At 49.4% G+C, this 16739-nt stretch overlaps 1 protein-coding gene across 7 annotated transcripts in view; it reads left to right on the forward strand.

The window, feature by feature from the left end:
• CRACR2B (calcium release activated channel regulator 2B) overlaps nucleotides 1-16739 on the forward strand; it is a 90342-nt gene that overhangs the window by 47546 nt on the left and 26057 nt on the right. For all 7 annotated transcript variants that reach the window (XR_012159316.1, XR_012159314.1, XR_012159315.1 and 4 more), the window contains exons 8-10: nucleotides 4719-4906; nucleotides 6095-6166; nucleotides 6809-6863. Coding sequence is in view for 3 of the 7 variants with exons in the window: in XM_073347165.1 (XP_073203266.1) it covers nucleotides 4719-4906; nucleotides 6095-6166; nucleotides 6809-6863 (315 nt within the window). In the remaining 4 variants the exon portion in view is untranslated. The remainder of the gene's footprint in view (nucleotides 1-4718; nucleotides 4907-6094; nucleotides 6167-6808; nucleotides 6864-16739) is intronic.

Consider the following 16739-nt stretch of genomic DNA (forward strand, 5'->3'; position numbering starts at 1 on the left):
ATGGCAAAATTTGCAGACAATACAAAACTACTCACCATAGTTAAGTCCAAAGCAAACTGCGAAGAGTTACAAAGGAATCTCACAAAACTGGGTGACTGGGCAACAAAATGGCAGATGAAATTCAGTGTTGATAAATGCAAAGTAATGCACATTGGAAAACATAATCCCAACTACACATATAAAATGATGGGGTCTAATTTAGCTGTTACCACTCAAGAAAGAGATCTTGGAGTCATTGTGGATAGTTCCCTGGAAACATCCGCTCAATGTGTAGCAGCAGTCAAAAAAGCGAACAGAATGATAGGAACCATTAAGATTGAAAGGGATAGATAATAAGACAGAAAATATCATAATGCCACTACAAAAATCCATAGTACACCCCACACCTTGAATACCGTGTGCAGTTCTGGTCACCCCACCTCAAAAAGGATCCATTAGAATTGGAAAAGGTATAGAGAAGGGTAACAACAATGATTAGGGGTATGGAACAGCTTCCGTATAAAGAGCAATTAAAAAACCTGGGACTTTTCAGCTTGAAAAAGAGACGACTAAGGGGGAAGATGACAGAGGTCTATAAAATCATGACTGGTGGGGAGAAAGTGAACAAGGAAGTGTTATTTACCCCTTCACATAACACAAGAACCAGGGGTCCCCCAATGAAATGAATAGGCAGCAGGTTTAAAACAAACAAAAGGAAGTACTTCTTCACACAACACACAGTCACTCTGTGGAACTCATTACCAGGGGATGTTGTGAAGGCCAAAACTATAATGGGTTTCAAAAAAGAACTAGATCCATTCCCAGAGGATAGGTCCATCAATGGCTATTCGCCAAGATGATCAGGGATGTGACCCATGCTCTGAGTGTCCCTAGTCTCTGTTTGCCAGAAGCTGGGAGTGGCCGACAGGGGATGGCTCACTCAATGATTACCTGTTCTGTTCATTGCCTCTGAAGCACCTGGCATTGGCCACAGTCAGAAGACAGGATACTGGGCTAGCTGGACCTTTGGTCTGACCCAGTATGGCTGTTATTAGGTTACTTCCAGAACCGGAATAGATCTTGCCTATGAATAAAAGTGAGAGATACTTCTCTGGTTGCTCTTTCAAGCTCACCCAGCTAGGGGTGTGTGGGTGTGTGTTTAAAGCTCTGTAGATATTCTTCTGACTAGGAACTGCCCATGGATGAAAGCCCATATCAGTAGATAACCATGATGCAGGTCATACACTGTAGCACGCTGTAAACAGTGCGGTCAGTGTCTAGAGGATGGTTCTAAAGTTTAAGTGTACTATTTGATGGCACCAAAGTCCAAGTTAGGGAGGGAAGAGGCATCTTCAGGTGAGTGGAGGGAGGGTATCAAATCAAACAGATAACAAGACCTTGCCTGATATCCACTCACTGTTGGGCATGAAGGGTCTTTTACCTCTTTCCTTGGTGGGGATAGAGGCCCCTTAACCCAGGGGCTAAGGCTAACACAAAGAATAAACGTATCGTGCCAGAGACACTTATGATCTGATGACTACCGAGACTGCAGGAGTGGTTAACCATCCCCAAATCCTCTTGGGGAGAATGCATTTGCAGTTCTGGTCCATGGACTGTGAAACTAAAACAAACAGAGAAGTGGACACAGAAAATATGTCTGATCTGCTTCATCTCCCACCATTGAGATAACCAGGGGAGCAAAATCCTTTCCATGCTAGGGAAAATAGTGGCCCTTACTGGCACAATGAGACCGAATGATAACACTCCCACCTGTGAGGGGATTCTATCAAAGAGGAAAATCACCAGTCTGTAATTGGCAGACTTCATTCCTTTCCACATGGTCCATTTCCTCTTCCTTAGTGAACTGTTGGTTAACTCCTCTGCTAAATGCTTGCGGTCTCGCACGGGGGAACAAGTTCAGGATGCCCTGTGTATCCTGCATGGAAAACTCAGGCTTTTTTAAGGTGTGTGGTTTCGTACCTTGGCACAGATAAATGCAATAAGTAGGAGTGAAGGTTGCTAATGTATGGATCGTCATGACGAAACCCACAGCCAGCAAGGAGGGGGCAGCACGGTCACGTGACAAAACAAGATGAGGGTCAATGTTTGAGTCTCGAGCTCTATGGGTTGACAAGGATTTAGTGATGTGATCCAAAACCCACTGAAGTCAGTGGGAAGACTCCTACTGTCTGCAATAGGCTTTACGTCAGGCACTAGGAGCATGGCAGCAACACTCTTGCAATGCAAGGAAAAGGCGAGGAAGCCCCTTGTGACATGCTGTGGGGATGGCCTATCTCGCTGATGCTTGTGGTGACAGAGACGCAGGCTGAGTAGGGCAGCTGCATATAAGCTGATTGCCCTGTTCCCCTCACCCTGATTTCCATTTATGCACCCGTGATGGCCCTAATCTTGCCTTACACAGCAAGACACGTGTGTTCAGTGGCTGCCTCTCCTAAAGCAGCTCCCTGTTTTGCTCTCCTCCCTCTGCTAGAGAGCTTCCCCATTGCAAATTACCTGCCTAGCGCCTGCTGATTGTATCCAGGGAGAACTCATGCCAATCAGAGGTGCTCATGTCAGTGCTGGCCACGCCAGATGGCAGAGCTGCCGCTTTGGGAGGGGACTCCCTAGTGGTCATATTGAAGTGGCTATATATATATATATATATATATATACATATATATTGCCATAAGTATTCCTGGCTCAGTGTAGCAGACAAACTGCCTCAAACCAATGGCACATTCCTGCCCTGAAAGGATGCTGTCTTAAAGTTGGATTCAGTTTATACACACAGTCCCATGCAGTCATTGCAGCTGGGATTAGGGCTCACTGAAGCTTTTTTGGATGAAAAATAGGGTTTTCAGCTCAGTAAAAATCTGTACGGAAGGCATCTCTGTGTTTTCATCACCACATTTCAATGCTTTTTGCGGGAACTGGAGATCGTTTCTGTTTTCAACCCGACGTTTTTCTTTGTTTTGGTTTTGGTTTTGTTTGTTTGTTTTGTTTTTAAATCAAAATTTTGCCCAGGAGGAAGAATGACCCAACTTCTGACCTGCTTTATCTGGAATTCTTTGGGGAAGAGCTAGGTTTCCAGAAATGGCTTGTAGGAGATGGGAAGGGCTTAGCTGGAAATCCATGCACTAGGCAAATCTGCAGCAAGCAAAATATCAGAGACATTTCGCTCTTTGGGTGTCTTCTGGGTTTTCCTTTGTGTAGATTCCACGACCGGACCAGCTAATGATTCTGCTTTAGATACGTACAAACTTGTTCTTGTTCAGGGCTACGGTAGGGTCCCAGCTAGCCACATGGCTTGAGCAGCACCAAGCAGCTTTATCTAATCAAGGATCAACAGGCATGGAGGAATGTTGGCCATCTGTTAGATAGGGAGGTTTGAAGCGATGGGGTTCAAGTAACTGGGATTCACTGGGTCTGCTCCGGGTGCTTAGCAAGCTAAAACATTTAATCTTTGAGGCTGTCTGCAAGGCTTCCTTAGATATGGGGTCCGCATGTGGCCTTCCAAGAAATCCAGGATGAATGGCCCTTGCTCTAACATACCCCTAGTAATCCAGTGTTTGCACGCACCACCTGTCTCCACCTGGCCTGGTAGAGCAGGCGCAGCATACCATGCTGTGGAGGAGAGCCAGGCTTCACCAGCATAGTTGGATGTTTATATTCCATGGGAGTCTTCTGCCCAGGGATGGCCATGCATGAGATCCTGCCTTATCTCTCGCTATCTTGCTTTCAGATAAGGGTCTGACTTAAGCTTGCAGCAAGAAGGCAGTTCAGAGTACACATCCCCTCCTAGAGGGGCCCTAGCAAGGTTGGCATGTGCATGAGATCAGACCTCACCTTGTCCTTAACTCGACCTCGTGCCCAGGTAATGTAGCACACATCTACTTGTCTCCACAGGGTTAAACTTGGCTCAGCAAGGCGCTTGCCTGTGACATTCTGGTGGTGCATGAAGGCCTGTCAGGGATAGCCCCTGCCAAAGTGCTGTAAACCTTCTCATTCTAGTTTGTAAGCGGGCAGCTGCAAGATGAGATTTAAGGGGTATTTTGAGTGAGATCCAGGCAACCTGACTTCCAGTTCCCTGCTCTAATCATTTCACTCATTGCCTCTGCCAAGCAAACACCTAACCTCAATGTACTCACAAACCTCAATGTACGTCTAAGATCACTGCCTATCAGGCTGACCAATGTTGTCTCATCGTTTCCTTGTGCTCCCCATGTGTCTGCCTGCATCCATCTGTTGTTTCTTGTCTTATACTTACACAGTAAGCTCTCTGGGGCAGCGGCTCTTTTTGTTCTGTTTGTAGAGCACTTGTCAGCCTGGGTTCCTGGGCTGTGACTGAGCTGCAAGGTGCTACTGTCATGCAACCAGTAAATAATAATGTTCTATTCTTGGTGTGGGGTGAGCAGAATTACTGCTGCTTCTCCAGCCTTGACTCTTCCCCTTTGATATTACTGTTCCACAGTGGGGTGCGATTGTGCCACATTTGTGATGCATCAATTGAGAGGGGTCAGCACAGGATAACAGGCTTTGAAATACCCAGCTTGTGGCTTTACGTCACACTGAGTGTAATGCTGACAGCCTATCCACATCCTTGTGGGCAGCTTACCTGGAGCAACTCCTCAATAGCACCTTGTGTATCTGCTTTTCTGGCCCATTATACGGCTGTGGCTTCCTGAATCTGGCAGGTGTCTCTTTTATTATTCTTTGTCTGCCTTTTTCCTCTTTCCCAGCTGGAGCATCAAATACAGTCTCTGAACTCTGAGCAGCTGGAGACCCGGGTGCAGAATGAGCGGCTCCACCTTCTGAATGAAAACCTTCTGGAGCAGCTGGAGAGAAGCAAGTGGGAGCTGGAGGTGGCCAAGGGGCATCTGGAGCGTCTCCAGAAGGAGGCTCAGCGTGAACAGGAACAGAAAGACAGGTATGGCTGGATAGCGGTTACACAATGTGCAGTGGAAGCTGGTAGCTGCTTGTGCAGCATGACTTACCTGGTACCCAGTAGGAAGAGCTGTCTAGTGGTTAAGGAATAGCGCTTGGAAGCTGCAGACCTGGGTTCTATTACGGCTCTGTCATGAGCTCAATACCTGATCTTGGGGAAGACAAGTAATCATCTCCCTGTGGTGGTTTTCTCGCTGATAAAATGTGACACATACTAATAGTCCCCTGCTAGGGGAATTGTGAGGCTAAATTAACGTGTTACTAGCTGCTAGGCTGGAAAGCACCGTACAAGGGCAAAGAATTGTTATTTTTATTTAAAGCAGTAGGGGGGTTTCTTTCATGTGCTCTCCAGTTTATTGTAGCCTCAGCTAGAGAGGTTACAATAATTGTATCGTAACCACTGTGGGGTGCATCTCTTCAGCCTTTACCTAATAATAAGACTTAGTTCTTTGACATAGCAGCTTTTCATCTCATGATGCATTAACAAACAGAGGCAAGTATCATTATCAGTCATGACCCGCGGGTCTCAAACCTGGGCCCACAAGGTTCCTGGGAGCAGCCACTTTCCAACCCTCCACCTGGCAGCAGCTTATATGGGACCTACAAAGCCTAGCCCCAGTGTGGCCCACTGGTGCTACATAAGCCAGCAGCAGGCACCTGTCTGAACAAGTGGGCTCCATCCTGCTCTGGACTGCATGCCTTGTGCTTCCTGCTCCATTTCCTGGCATCTCCATCCAGTTTGACTCTTAGCCTCTACCTTGTGGTTCCTGAACCTCCAGCGTGTGTCCTACTTCTGACCTCCCGGTATCCTGATCAAGCCAATTCTTAATTCCTATATTGTGACTGCAAACTCTGGCTCTAATTACTAGGTTGGGCTGCCCATGACCCAGACGTGACATTATCCCTATTTTATAAGTGGGGTAACTGAGGTGCTGAGAAGGAAAGTGACTTGCCCAAGGACACAGAGTAGGCTAGTGACAGAACTCAGATCTTTCGCTGGCTCCAAAGCCAAGGCTCTATCCACTGAACTATCATTGAAGCTGGCAGGCTTGTACCTTTAGCAACATCACTTGTGTGTGCATGAGGGGGCGGGGGGTTCCATCCTTTCTAATCTTTCACTTAACCTTGTTTCTTTTTCTTCCTTGTTTTCTTTTCCCCTCCCTTCACACAGGGATGTGTTTAGAGTCTCTAAGAACATGCAGAAAGAGAAACAAAGCCTTCTTCGACAGCTGGAGCTCCTCAGGTAAGGGGGGTGTTGAGAAACTGCTACTTCCCTAGAGAGGAGACTAGAGAAGAGGTGGAGAGGTCAGAGGCATTATCCACCCCACAGACAGAAATAGATTCAAAACTCCAGCTGTGCCCAAGAATGCTTGTTTGCTCTGGGAGAGTTCCTTGGCATCCAGAATTAGTGACTCTTTGGGGTGGGAGTTGGGAATCCTCCAACCAATAGCCAAAGGGATTTGGGCTGGTTTGTTAGCTCTGGTCCTCTTCTGGCTAGCTTGTTTCCAGATGTGACAACACTGCCAAAGCACCATACGAATTCTTTGTCTCTCCAGAAAGCTGTAATAATATTGAATGTATTTCGGTGGCATCCATAGATTCACAAAGGGGCCAGTATAATCATCCAGCTTGACCTCCTGCATAACACAGGCCATAGGATGTCACCCAGCAATTCATCCAGTGAAGGGGATTATTCTTTCCTCCTGTTTAAGGGAATACTATGGAGTCCCATTGTTATCTGGACTGAGACCCCCCATCCAACCCATCTGGCAGGAAGGGGATCCTTATTTCCCTAATTAGCTCTCTAGTGTTGGTGTCTGCCCTGCTCCCTAGGAGTGTTTGGTAACCACTCTGCTTCTCTCTCTCTCACCTTCCTTTGGAGCAGAGAGATGAACAAGAAGCTTCGGGATGACAGAGATGCCTTTGAAGCCAAGAAGCTGGTTAGTCTAAGAAAGAAAATCCTAATCCCCAACCACCGCCCTTTCGACTGCTGCTGTTATTGTCATCATTCGGGGGCCCTGCACTTCCACGGGGGACACTGACCCAAGCATCTGAGGCCTGGTGTAGCACCTTAGACTTCCACGCACTTCTCCTGTTCTGGAGAGTGCCGTGCAGATTACATTCAAGCTGGTGGGATGGGGCTGCTGGAGTCCACTGTCCTGTGGCAGTGGTGAAGGGGGAGCCCAAGTGTGGGGACCAAGGGAGTTTGTGATTGAGCCAGGGAATTCAAGGCCAGGAGGACATTGGTGCTGAATCCCACGCCGGAGGTCAGGCTGTGTTAGCCTGAATGGTGATGATGGGGTAGAGTCCAGCGAGATTGTCTGCCTGCCGGCACCCATCTCTGCAGCCTCCAGGGCCCATTTGAGTTAATAGCAAGTAGTACTGCCTGGCCCCTCCGTCCTTTGTGCCAGCCGCTGCCAGCCTGGTCCCAGCCCTATCCCTGTCAAATGTGCTGCACAGACATGCAACAGCAAGCCCTCAAGGAGGGGGATGGGGCTCAGACCCCATAAAGGAAGGGGAACAGCACCACTGGGTTCACTGTGGGCCTCATCTGCATCACCTTCGCCTACAATCTGATCGTCTTGAAGATGCAGCCTTGGATGGGGGGTGAGCTGAGCAATTGGCACCATATGATGTATGAGGCAGGCGGGCTCACCAGCATCCCAGCATTTACTTAAAGGCTGGATGGCCTCCCAGACTAGTAAGAGCGTGTGGTGTAGGTGGACGTCCTTGTGGGCCCTTCATTCATCTTGCAGCAAAGCTCCTTTCCCCTCCCCTTCACCCACACTTGGATCCATCCTTGCAACCAGGGGTCATCTTCCCCCAACCTTGCCACCGTGTTCCACTGGTGAAGATGTGGAGGGGACGGCCTTCCAGCAATGTCAATGAGCATGCAAGGAGGGGATGAAGCAAAGCGGAGGGCTGGGGTAAGGAGGATCCAGCAAGTCCAAGCCAGGCTGGCACTTGGGTAGGGGTCAGTAAAACCAGCAAGACCAGCCTGATGACATGTGACTGGGATCAGTTCCAGGGGTCCCGTCTATGCTTTGGCTGCGAGCTGCTCCTCCTGGAAGAAAGGCTGGAGTAAAATCCAAAGAAGGAAGGGCTTGTTTCAGAACAACGTAATTGCATTGACGATTTCCTCTGGGGGTCAGGGGGCGGGATTTGTTTCTGAACCCTGCATGGGGAAGCTGCTAATCGCGTGCGTGAGTGTTGTGGTGCAAGTTGGTGGTGGGTAGCCAGCCACAATCTAGACCATAGCTGGAATCCACCCTGTCAGAGCACACAGTTCCAGCTCTGCCTGTGTCCTGGGTGAAAAGTGTCAGCTAAGCCATCTGGAGGAGGTACCAGCTCACCTCTTCCAGAGGAACCGGAGTGGCTGCTGCACCAAGAGCTGGTATGCAGTCATTCAGGATATCCAGTCCAGTTGCTGGCTTTATCATAGGGATCACATGGCATGTTCGCATACTGCCTTCTCCTGGAAAAATAACCCAATAAAAACAGATCACCGTATTGCAGAGTCCAATGCAAACAGGGGGGGGAAATGGTGCTTTTACCTTTTTCACTATATTCTGCTTCAATGCCAGGCCTTTCCGTCACACCTACCCAGACTGCTGAGCTCCAGTGGTTGTTGGGATGATAACCACCCTCTTGGCATCCTAGCTGTTCTTCTTAATGATCTGTTGTGTCAAGGAAACCTCCCCCCTGGCTCCTTTTACCTTGATTTCAAACGGGGGCAGTTGTACTGGTGCAAGGCACTTGTGACACCGGTGCAGCTTATTTGCACCGGTTCAGTGGCATTGGTGTACCTATATGAATAATCTCCCAGTGTGGACAAGGCTTTAGCATCCCCTCCCCCTGCCGAGAGGTTCATCTCAGTTTTCAGCCTGTTGTGGTATCAGCCTGTTCTCGTCCTCCACCAGTATGAAGGAAGTCAGGGCCTGGTTTTTCTGATGTTAAATAAAATGGGGGGAAGGACCCTCTTTGAGGCAGTCTGTATAGCCTAAAGAGCAGAAGCAGAATCCGTTTGTGTTGTTTTGTTTTAGAGCCGTTCAGAGGAATACTACAAACACACCTCCACTCTAAGATATTTCTGCCCTAGAAGTGTGGGGCTCATCTCGCTTAGCTGGGTTTTTTAAATGTGGTTTAATTGACGGGGGTGATGGCAATAGGAAAAAAGTTAGCAACTTATTTAGGAAACAGTCACAGACACCATTAAAGAGGCCAGTAAAAGCTTCTGTACTGAACATGGGGCGCCTGAGGTATGGACTGTCTTGGAGACTGGAATCTGTCCCCGAGCCCCGACCTGGGCGTTGCATTGAAACCTCAGCCACACCCAAAACGACAGGTCAGGAGAAAACACTGATCCGTTTCTTGCCATATTTCTTTATTTTGGGAATTTGGGGGCCAGATCCTCATCGGGTGTAAATCAGCAGAGTTCAAATGAAGTCAGTGAGGTGGGGCTGATTTATATCAGACCCATTTTTCTAGCCCTGTGTGTGAAATGTTACTGTATAGAGTTAGCGACCAAAACCTCAGTTACCCATAGGCTTAGATTCAACATAGATTGCAGTCAAAACCTGCTCCAGAAGAAAAGCCAGGTCAGCACTCAGGCAAGACCAGGCTACTTCAGCTGTTACAACAATAGTTGGGTCTCTTATTTTGAGGCATTCAGACATTTAGCTGTTGTTTGTGTGTGTATGAGTGTGCATGCATCTATATGTAATATATATGACACGTATTTAAAATCATGAGCCAGGTGCTGTGGTATGGCTGATGCACAGAGTCCAGTTCAGGGGTATGCACACAGAGGCATGTGCTGCTCCTGCTATAGCTCTGTCCAGGGCTGATCCCCTTGTACTGCATTAGAGCAACTGGGGGCTGCTCTGACTTGTGCCAGCTGTAACAGGCCCATGAGGCTGAAATGCAGCCTAAGAACAGCGTGGCACAAGGTACTGCCTGGTAGCAGGGAGGGGGAATGGTGTAAGAACCCTGACATCAGCTGTGTACCACCGGCCAATCAACGTCCCGCTGCTTTAAGAGCAGATTGTACTGATGGTATGGTGCAAAGAAAATCTGTCCTTCAAGAGAGAATTGGTAATCTGGGCAGGTTATAATGGGAACTGCATTCGAAGTCTGAGGCATGTATTGCAGACACAGGGCTTTCTTTCCACGGTGAACCCTTAGCAGCGGGACAGGGGGTGGGGACTTCAGACTTCCCAGCCTACTGTTTCTATTAATATTGGAGCTTGCTGCTTTTAAACCCAGGGGTTCTGGTGGTCAACCAATCCACATCTCATTTCAATATGAAGTCATTCAAGGCCTGTGAGGCTGTCAGGGGCATTGATTTGCCACAGATCCATTACAGGGACTCTACCTCCTGGAATGTGATGCAAGTTCTAGCCATCGGCAGCAGCAACAGGGCGTTTTCTATCTGGTCTTTTCTGTGGTTCTGGCATGTGTGTTTAAACAGAGCCCCTCGTGGAGAGGGAATGTATCTATTTTGTAAATATGCAAAAATAATTTAAAAATTTAGTTCTTTGTAAAGCTTAGGAAGGATAATGTTATTTCCGTGAAATGAAGGTGCAAGGAACAAGCACATGGGCTAGAGCGAGGGGTATAGGACTGTATGTGCCTAATTGCAACAAGAACCCTGATCCTCTGCACTCTTTTAGGAAGGGTTTTATCCCTCGTTCTTCCGAAAAGCTTCTAACATTGCCACGGGCATGGTTGTGCAGTCCATGCTAACATGGTGTGGCTTTGCATCGCCCTCTAGTGGCTTGACCACACACACAGGTTTATGAGCAAACAGCTGAGCCTTCAGCAGAAGCAGTACATTGTGCTTTTAAATCCGGAAGTCCCAGGTTTGATCCCCAGCCATGCTGTTATATTTGTATGGTGTGTGTTAGCAAAGGTGCTGTCCCGATCAGGCAAGATTCCTCTATTCACCACTAGTAAGGCACTGGGACCTAAACTGCCAGGACATGCCAGCAGAGGAATGTGAATGAGAAGTAGAGGACATGCCTTCCCTTCCCCCCATAGTAGGTCTTTGCATTCTGTTGTCTTCATGGAATCCTGGGCATTGTGTATTGTCCAGTTGTGATGTCATGTTTGTGTCTGTACCATCTATGTGAAAAGCCAAAGTTACACGAAGCCAACAAGCCAATAAAAGCCTGATGAACCAATGGGAAAAAAAAAAAATCCCAGCAACTGTCTCTCTTTTTTTAGAAATAGGTATTTATTTAGTAGGTAGCGTTTACTCTCTGGGTAGGGCTGGCTGGTAACAGATTACCCAGGAGTCACCTGAGCTCCCAAGGTGACTGACGGGCTCTGCGGGATTGCCTGAGGTGCATGTGACATGTGGGATGGGATGGCTGCATGGTTCCAAGCGCTGAGAGCACTCAAATTTCAGCTGCTATTCCCAGTCGGACCCTTGCATGTTTTCTCCTCCCGCTGTGGCTGAGTGTCTCCTGTGCTTTGCTTCACCCTGGGAGGAACACTTGAACCACATTCTGATATGAGCTTCAGGAAATGGGCTACCAAGACCTTATGGTGGGGGACACGTGCTCTGTGGCTGTCTGAGAATCAGGGCCCTCCTGATATAAACTAGCCTCCGACAGAACTCCTTTTTTATAACCAGATACCATCAGCCCTAGGGCATGACGGGGTTTATATTTAAATCCCTTTCCTCTGCCATGCTCTGGAAATAGAACCAGCTGACGTCCCCCTGCAAAGCAGGCTGTTTTTGCTGGTTTCCGTGGGCGTGGGATCTGGTCTCAAACGTTTATTTTCTGTGGTAATATTTTTTTAACTTGCAGTTCAGCTTAGCCCTGTAGGCAAGGGAGGCCATCGACTCCAGAGGACCATTTTAAAATACCACTGATTTAGAGTTCCTGTCCCCTGAGAAGCTACTGTCCACATTTGATTATATTTTTAAAAAATTGCCTTGGGATGAGCTTTGGGGGGAAGGGTTGTTTGAGGGTGGGGCGTGGGGGGGTTTCTTACTTGGGGGGTGGGAGCAGGTAAACAGCCCAGCCTAGGCTATATGCATGTGAAGCTCAACCCCTGGGAGCACTTAGCGTGAGCCACTTGCAGGGGTTCTCTTAGTCAAGAAGAGCTGCTCCTGCAGATGTAGGGTAGGTTAAAAACCCACTTCCACATCCTCCTCCTCCTTTCTCCCCCCCAAAAAAATCTTGTGTTTGTGTCTGTAGGCCTGCAAAATGATGTGTAATCTGGAGACGAGACCTCACCCCTCCCCTTAGCCAGCATATGGATCACACTTCCTCGTCTGTGTGTGGTCTCATTTGTTGTGGCTGGTGGGTGGATGAGGGCAGGCTGATCCAGTGGTTAGCAAGCTAGCTTGAGATTAAGGAGACCTGGGTTCAATTTCCCTGCTCTGCCATAGACGCCCCAGCCTGCCCTCGGGCAAGTCCTTGAGGTTCTCTTTGTGGGAATGACTCTACCTCACAGACGTGTTTATTTTCTTTAATATTTTTTCCTGTGCTCTCTGGGAAGCTGGCTGCAGGGAAGGGACCAGTCAGACAAGTCTAAAAATGAGAAATGCCATTGAAAAGTTGCAATGGTGTGTGGTATTACTTTAGGTGGACTAGAGGGGGTCCCAAGATATTAACGTAAGCCAGTCATGTCCAACATTAAACAGTGTTTGGGATTGTTATACTGAGACCTCGGCCTGCTTAGCACCATGGCAAACATACCATTTAAACTCCTTTTAACCTTTAATTAAAGATAAAGAAAAGAAAAAAACAGTTAAAGCATTTGAGACATCAAGCATTAAACAAGGGTATGATTTTAAGAACATCCCTTGGTCCCTTTCCCTTCAGCTGGAGTGCGATTTTAGAAGGGGAAAACCCCCGTGTCTGACAGTCTCTTAGGTGGGATCAAAGACAGTCAGAACTGTCCTTTTGAGTAAAAGAGAAGTTAGTTGAGATGAGCTATAACTGTTGCTGCCACTGTTAGGCTAATCGCATTTCACCTCAGGGATTCTGCTATAGCTGGTAGGGGTGGTGATGTCATCTGGGTCCCTCCCTCTGGCCTGGTGTGGGGCAGGACATCTCTCAGGATTAGGACGACGAAGGTGCGAGGTCCCAGGCGACAGTAGAGGTGGCAGCGAAGATGGTAAAGCTACCTCCAGTAGCCTCCATCTCTTCTTCTATTTTCTCCCCCCCAAGTCTCTCTCTTTAAGGACCCACAAAGGGAATGATGGGTAGAATAGCCCACCCCCTTGTTGGTTGCTCAACCCATAATAGCTGCCACACTGATTTTGGTTCATTGCTTTCCAAGTCCCCATCTTCTGTTGTTACCAAGCATGAGTTCAGCATAGTTCTATCAATGTGGCCTTTTTGGTTTGAACTCGGTTAGTCTCTGGTTCTCTTGCACCTATTTATAACAGTCATTGTTGACAACTTGACCGACTTTCCACCAACATTAGTTATTAAAGGTTATTGTAACAGCTTGTGAATGCATGTCTTACAAGTGAACTCCCGCCTCTGGTAACTTTGTCGGCTCAATTATCACAACAGCTGCCCAGTGAAAATTTCTCCATAGACACACATGCATGTTGCTACCGAAGCCCCTATTGGAGAAGTGATTTTTCTCACCTGCTGTTCCTATGGAGTATGTGTGGCTTTCTGCCTAGTAAAAGCAGGAGGAGGTCCTGGCACAGGTCCCCTTTGAGCCGCAATCTCCCTCCATCTGCTGCAATCCCTACATGGGATGGAACTAGGTGAACAGGTGTGCAGCAGTTGTGATTAAGAACAGAATGTGTGCAGTAACCACAATCTCGAGCGTTATGAAACACTGAGCCATACAGAAGAGCGGTGTGACTCCCTACTTAACAGGAAATGCCTGTTTGCTATAATCCTTCCAATCGTGACACCGCCTTTACCACCTCAGAGTATGAAAAAATCATAAGAAGGGCCCACATTCAGCTAGCTATTTCTGCTCATGCTGAGAATAAGGCTGGTGATTTTTACTGGGACCATTCATGTGCTTAAAGCTAGGTGTATGCTTAAGTACCTTCCTGACTCAGGGCCCGGAAATGTAATGTAGCGGTTACCATGAAAATCTCGTGAAGTCCTCCATTATGACTTCTAAGTGCATGTAATTCTTTAACCCCTCTTGCATATCCACCCAACGCTGTGGCTATTGGTTGGACTCCATTGCTGTACATGCCAAAGCCTTGAAAGGGTTGAAAAACCATCTCCCTTGTGAGGCTGGAGCTGCCATTCGCTCAGTGGGGTTTGAGCTGGTGCCTTCTGGTGCTTGGTCATTTGGCTGATGGATCCTAATTGCTCTTTTCATCCCCTCTCTTTAAGTTCCAGGCACATCAGAGCAAAAGGCCCCTGTTGAAGAAAGGGTCAGTGATAGGCAAATGCCTGTTGGAGGACAAGCTGGTCAAACGGTTAGACAGGAATTTGTGTTGTGTTAGTCGCATGCCATAAGTCTGTGATCAGCTGAGCCAGCCTGCTGGCCCAGCTGTGTTCTGTGTCTGCCCCGCCACAATGTGGGCCAATGATGGGTTAATTGTTGGAGCTCGGTGGGTTGCAGCTTGATGGGGACAGGAGCGGCTAGCCAGTGTTCTTTGTCTACACACGGGGCTTGCACTGGTGCAGCAACGTGGGTGGCCGGCTATCAATTGTTGGAATCAAGGCAAATTCCCCATGTAGACAAAGCTACAGGCGCTACTAAAGTGGTTGAATTACTTAAATCACAAGGACTAATTTTAAGAAATAATCTGCAGTTGTGAGGGCCCAATTTTGTCCCTGCAGCTAAGAGAGTCTGCAGTTAACTCCTGGCGTGCACGCTCCTTTAGCCACTAGCCTGTTTACCAGACTGTGCATGCAACCCCCCCTTTTTACCCCTGCCGCCTTAGTGGCCACATATTTAAGCCCCTGGTAAAAGTCTGGTTTACAACATCTGAGCAAATCCTCTGCTGGGAATTTGAAGAAGCTGGGGAGGATCCCTGAGCCTCTTGCTGAGATTCTACCCAATGCAACCAGAAGGGCCTGGAGATATTGTCCTCCCATTCTTCTCAAGAGTTGTGCCTTTGGTGAGCCAGCACACAGCTGCTGGCATGTGATGATCCAAAGGGTTTAGCAGGGGCAGAGGCTTGGCGATTACGGTGGTGTGGGGAAGAGGAGGAGTGCTTGATCTTCCTTCTGTTCCATTCCTGCTGTCGAGCGACCACGTTACGTAAGAATTGCTATAACCTCAGGAGAGCCTGTAAACGTGCAGCTGCACCACTCCACCTGAGGTGGTGGTTTGCCTTCAGTGGCCTTGATGAAAACTATTCTCTGAAGTAGGGTGACCAGGTGTCAGGTTTTCGATCAGAACAGCCGGTCAAGAAGGGACCCTGTCAGCGCCAGTCAGCACCACCAACCATGCTGTTAAAAGTCTGGTTCGCGGTACAGCAGGGCTAAGGCAGGCTAGTCCCTGCCTGTCTTGGCGCACCGCACTGCACCCCAGAAGTGGACAGCAGGTCCGCTCCTAGGCAGGGGGGAGCCACAGGGCTCTGCATGTTGGCCTTGCCCCGAGCACCGGCTCTGCCCTCCCATTGGCCAGTTCCTGGCCAATGGGAGCTGGGAGGGTGGTGTCTGTGGGCAAGAGCAGCGCGTGCTGCAGAGCCCCTGGCTCCCACCTCCCCACCAAGGAGCCGGACCTGATGTCCGATTCTGGGGCACAGCGTGGTGCCCCAGGACAGGCAGGGAGCCTGCCTTGGCTCCGCAGCACCGCCGCCCAAGGTAAGCCCATGCTCCAACCCCCTGTCCCAGCCCTAAGCCCCCTCCTGCATCCCAAGCCCCTCATCCCCAGACCCACTTCAGAGCCCACACCCAGAGCCCTGACCCCCTCCCATACCCAGAGCCCTCACCCCATTACACCTCACCCCCCTGCCCCAGGCCAGAGCCCCCTCCCCCACCCTGAACCCCTCATCCCCAGCCCCACCATAGAGCTCTCACCCCCCTGCACCTCAACCCCCTGTCCCAGCCCTGAGCCCCCTCCTGCATCCCTACCCCAGAGCCCACAACCCCAGACCAGAGCCCTGATCCCCCCTGCACCATCAACCCCCTGCCCCAGCCCAGAGCCCCCTCCCACACCCTAAAGCCCTCATCCCCAGCCCCACCCCAGAGCCCCCTCCTGCACCCCAACCCTCTGCCACAGCCCCCTCCCACACTCTGAATCCCTCAGCCCCCCACCAGCTTGGAGCCCCGTCCTGCACCCCAAACCCGTCATCCCCAGCCCCACCCCAGAACCCATACCCCCAGCTGGAGCCCTCATCCCCTCCCACACCCCAACTCCCTGCCCCAGCCTGGAGCCCTCTCCCGCACCCTGAACCCCTCATTTCTGGCCCCACCCTGGAGCCCGCACCCCCATTTAGAGCCCTCACTCTCTCCTGCACCCCAGCCCCCTGCCCCAGCCCAGTAAAAGTGAGTGAGGGTGGGGAAGAGTGAGCCACCGAGGGAGGGGGAATGAAGTGAGCGGGGGGTGGGGCCTTGGGGAAGGGGCAGGGCAGGGGTCGGGGCTTCAGGGAAGGGGTGGGGCTAGGGTGTTCGGTTTTGTGCCAATAGAAAGTTGGCAACCCAACTCTGAAGAGGCCTTTGCCTCTCAACCCCATATTCCAGCCAGTCGTGTTTGTGTATCTTTAGGGTGTAGAGGGAAGGTCATGCACATTTCTATTCTCCAAGAGCTGGAGCCCATGTGTGAGCTTCCTCCTGTTGGGAATTTCAATCGGTCAACTATTCTCCATCACTTCTGGTCTGATCACCCTATAATACAAGGAGGAAAATGAATGCACTTAGGAG

The sequence above is a fragment of the Lepidochelys kempii genome, chromosome 6 (assembly GCF_965140265.1).
Source record: "Lepidochelys kempii isolate rLepKem1 chromosome 6, rLepKem1.hap2, whole genome shotgun sequence".
In the NCBI taxonomy this organism is placed as follows: domain Eukaryota; kingdom Metazoa; phylum Chordata; order Testudines; family Cheloniidae; genus Lepidochelys; species Lepidochelys kempii.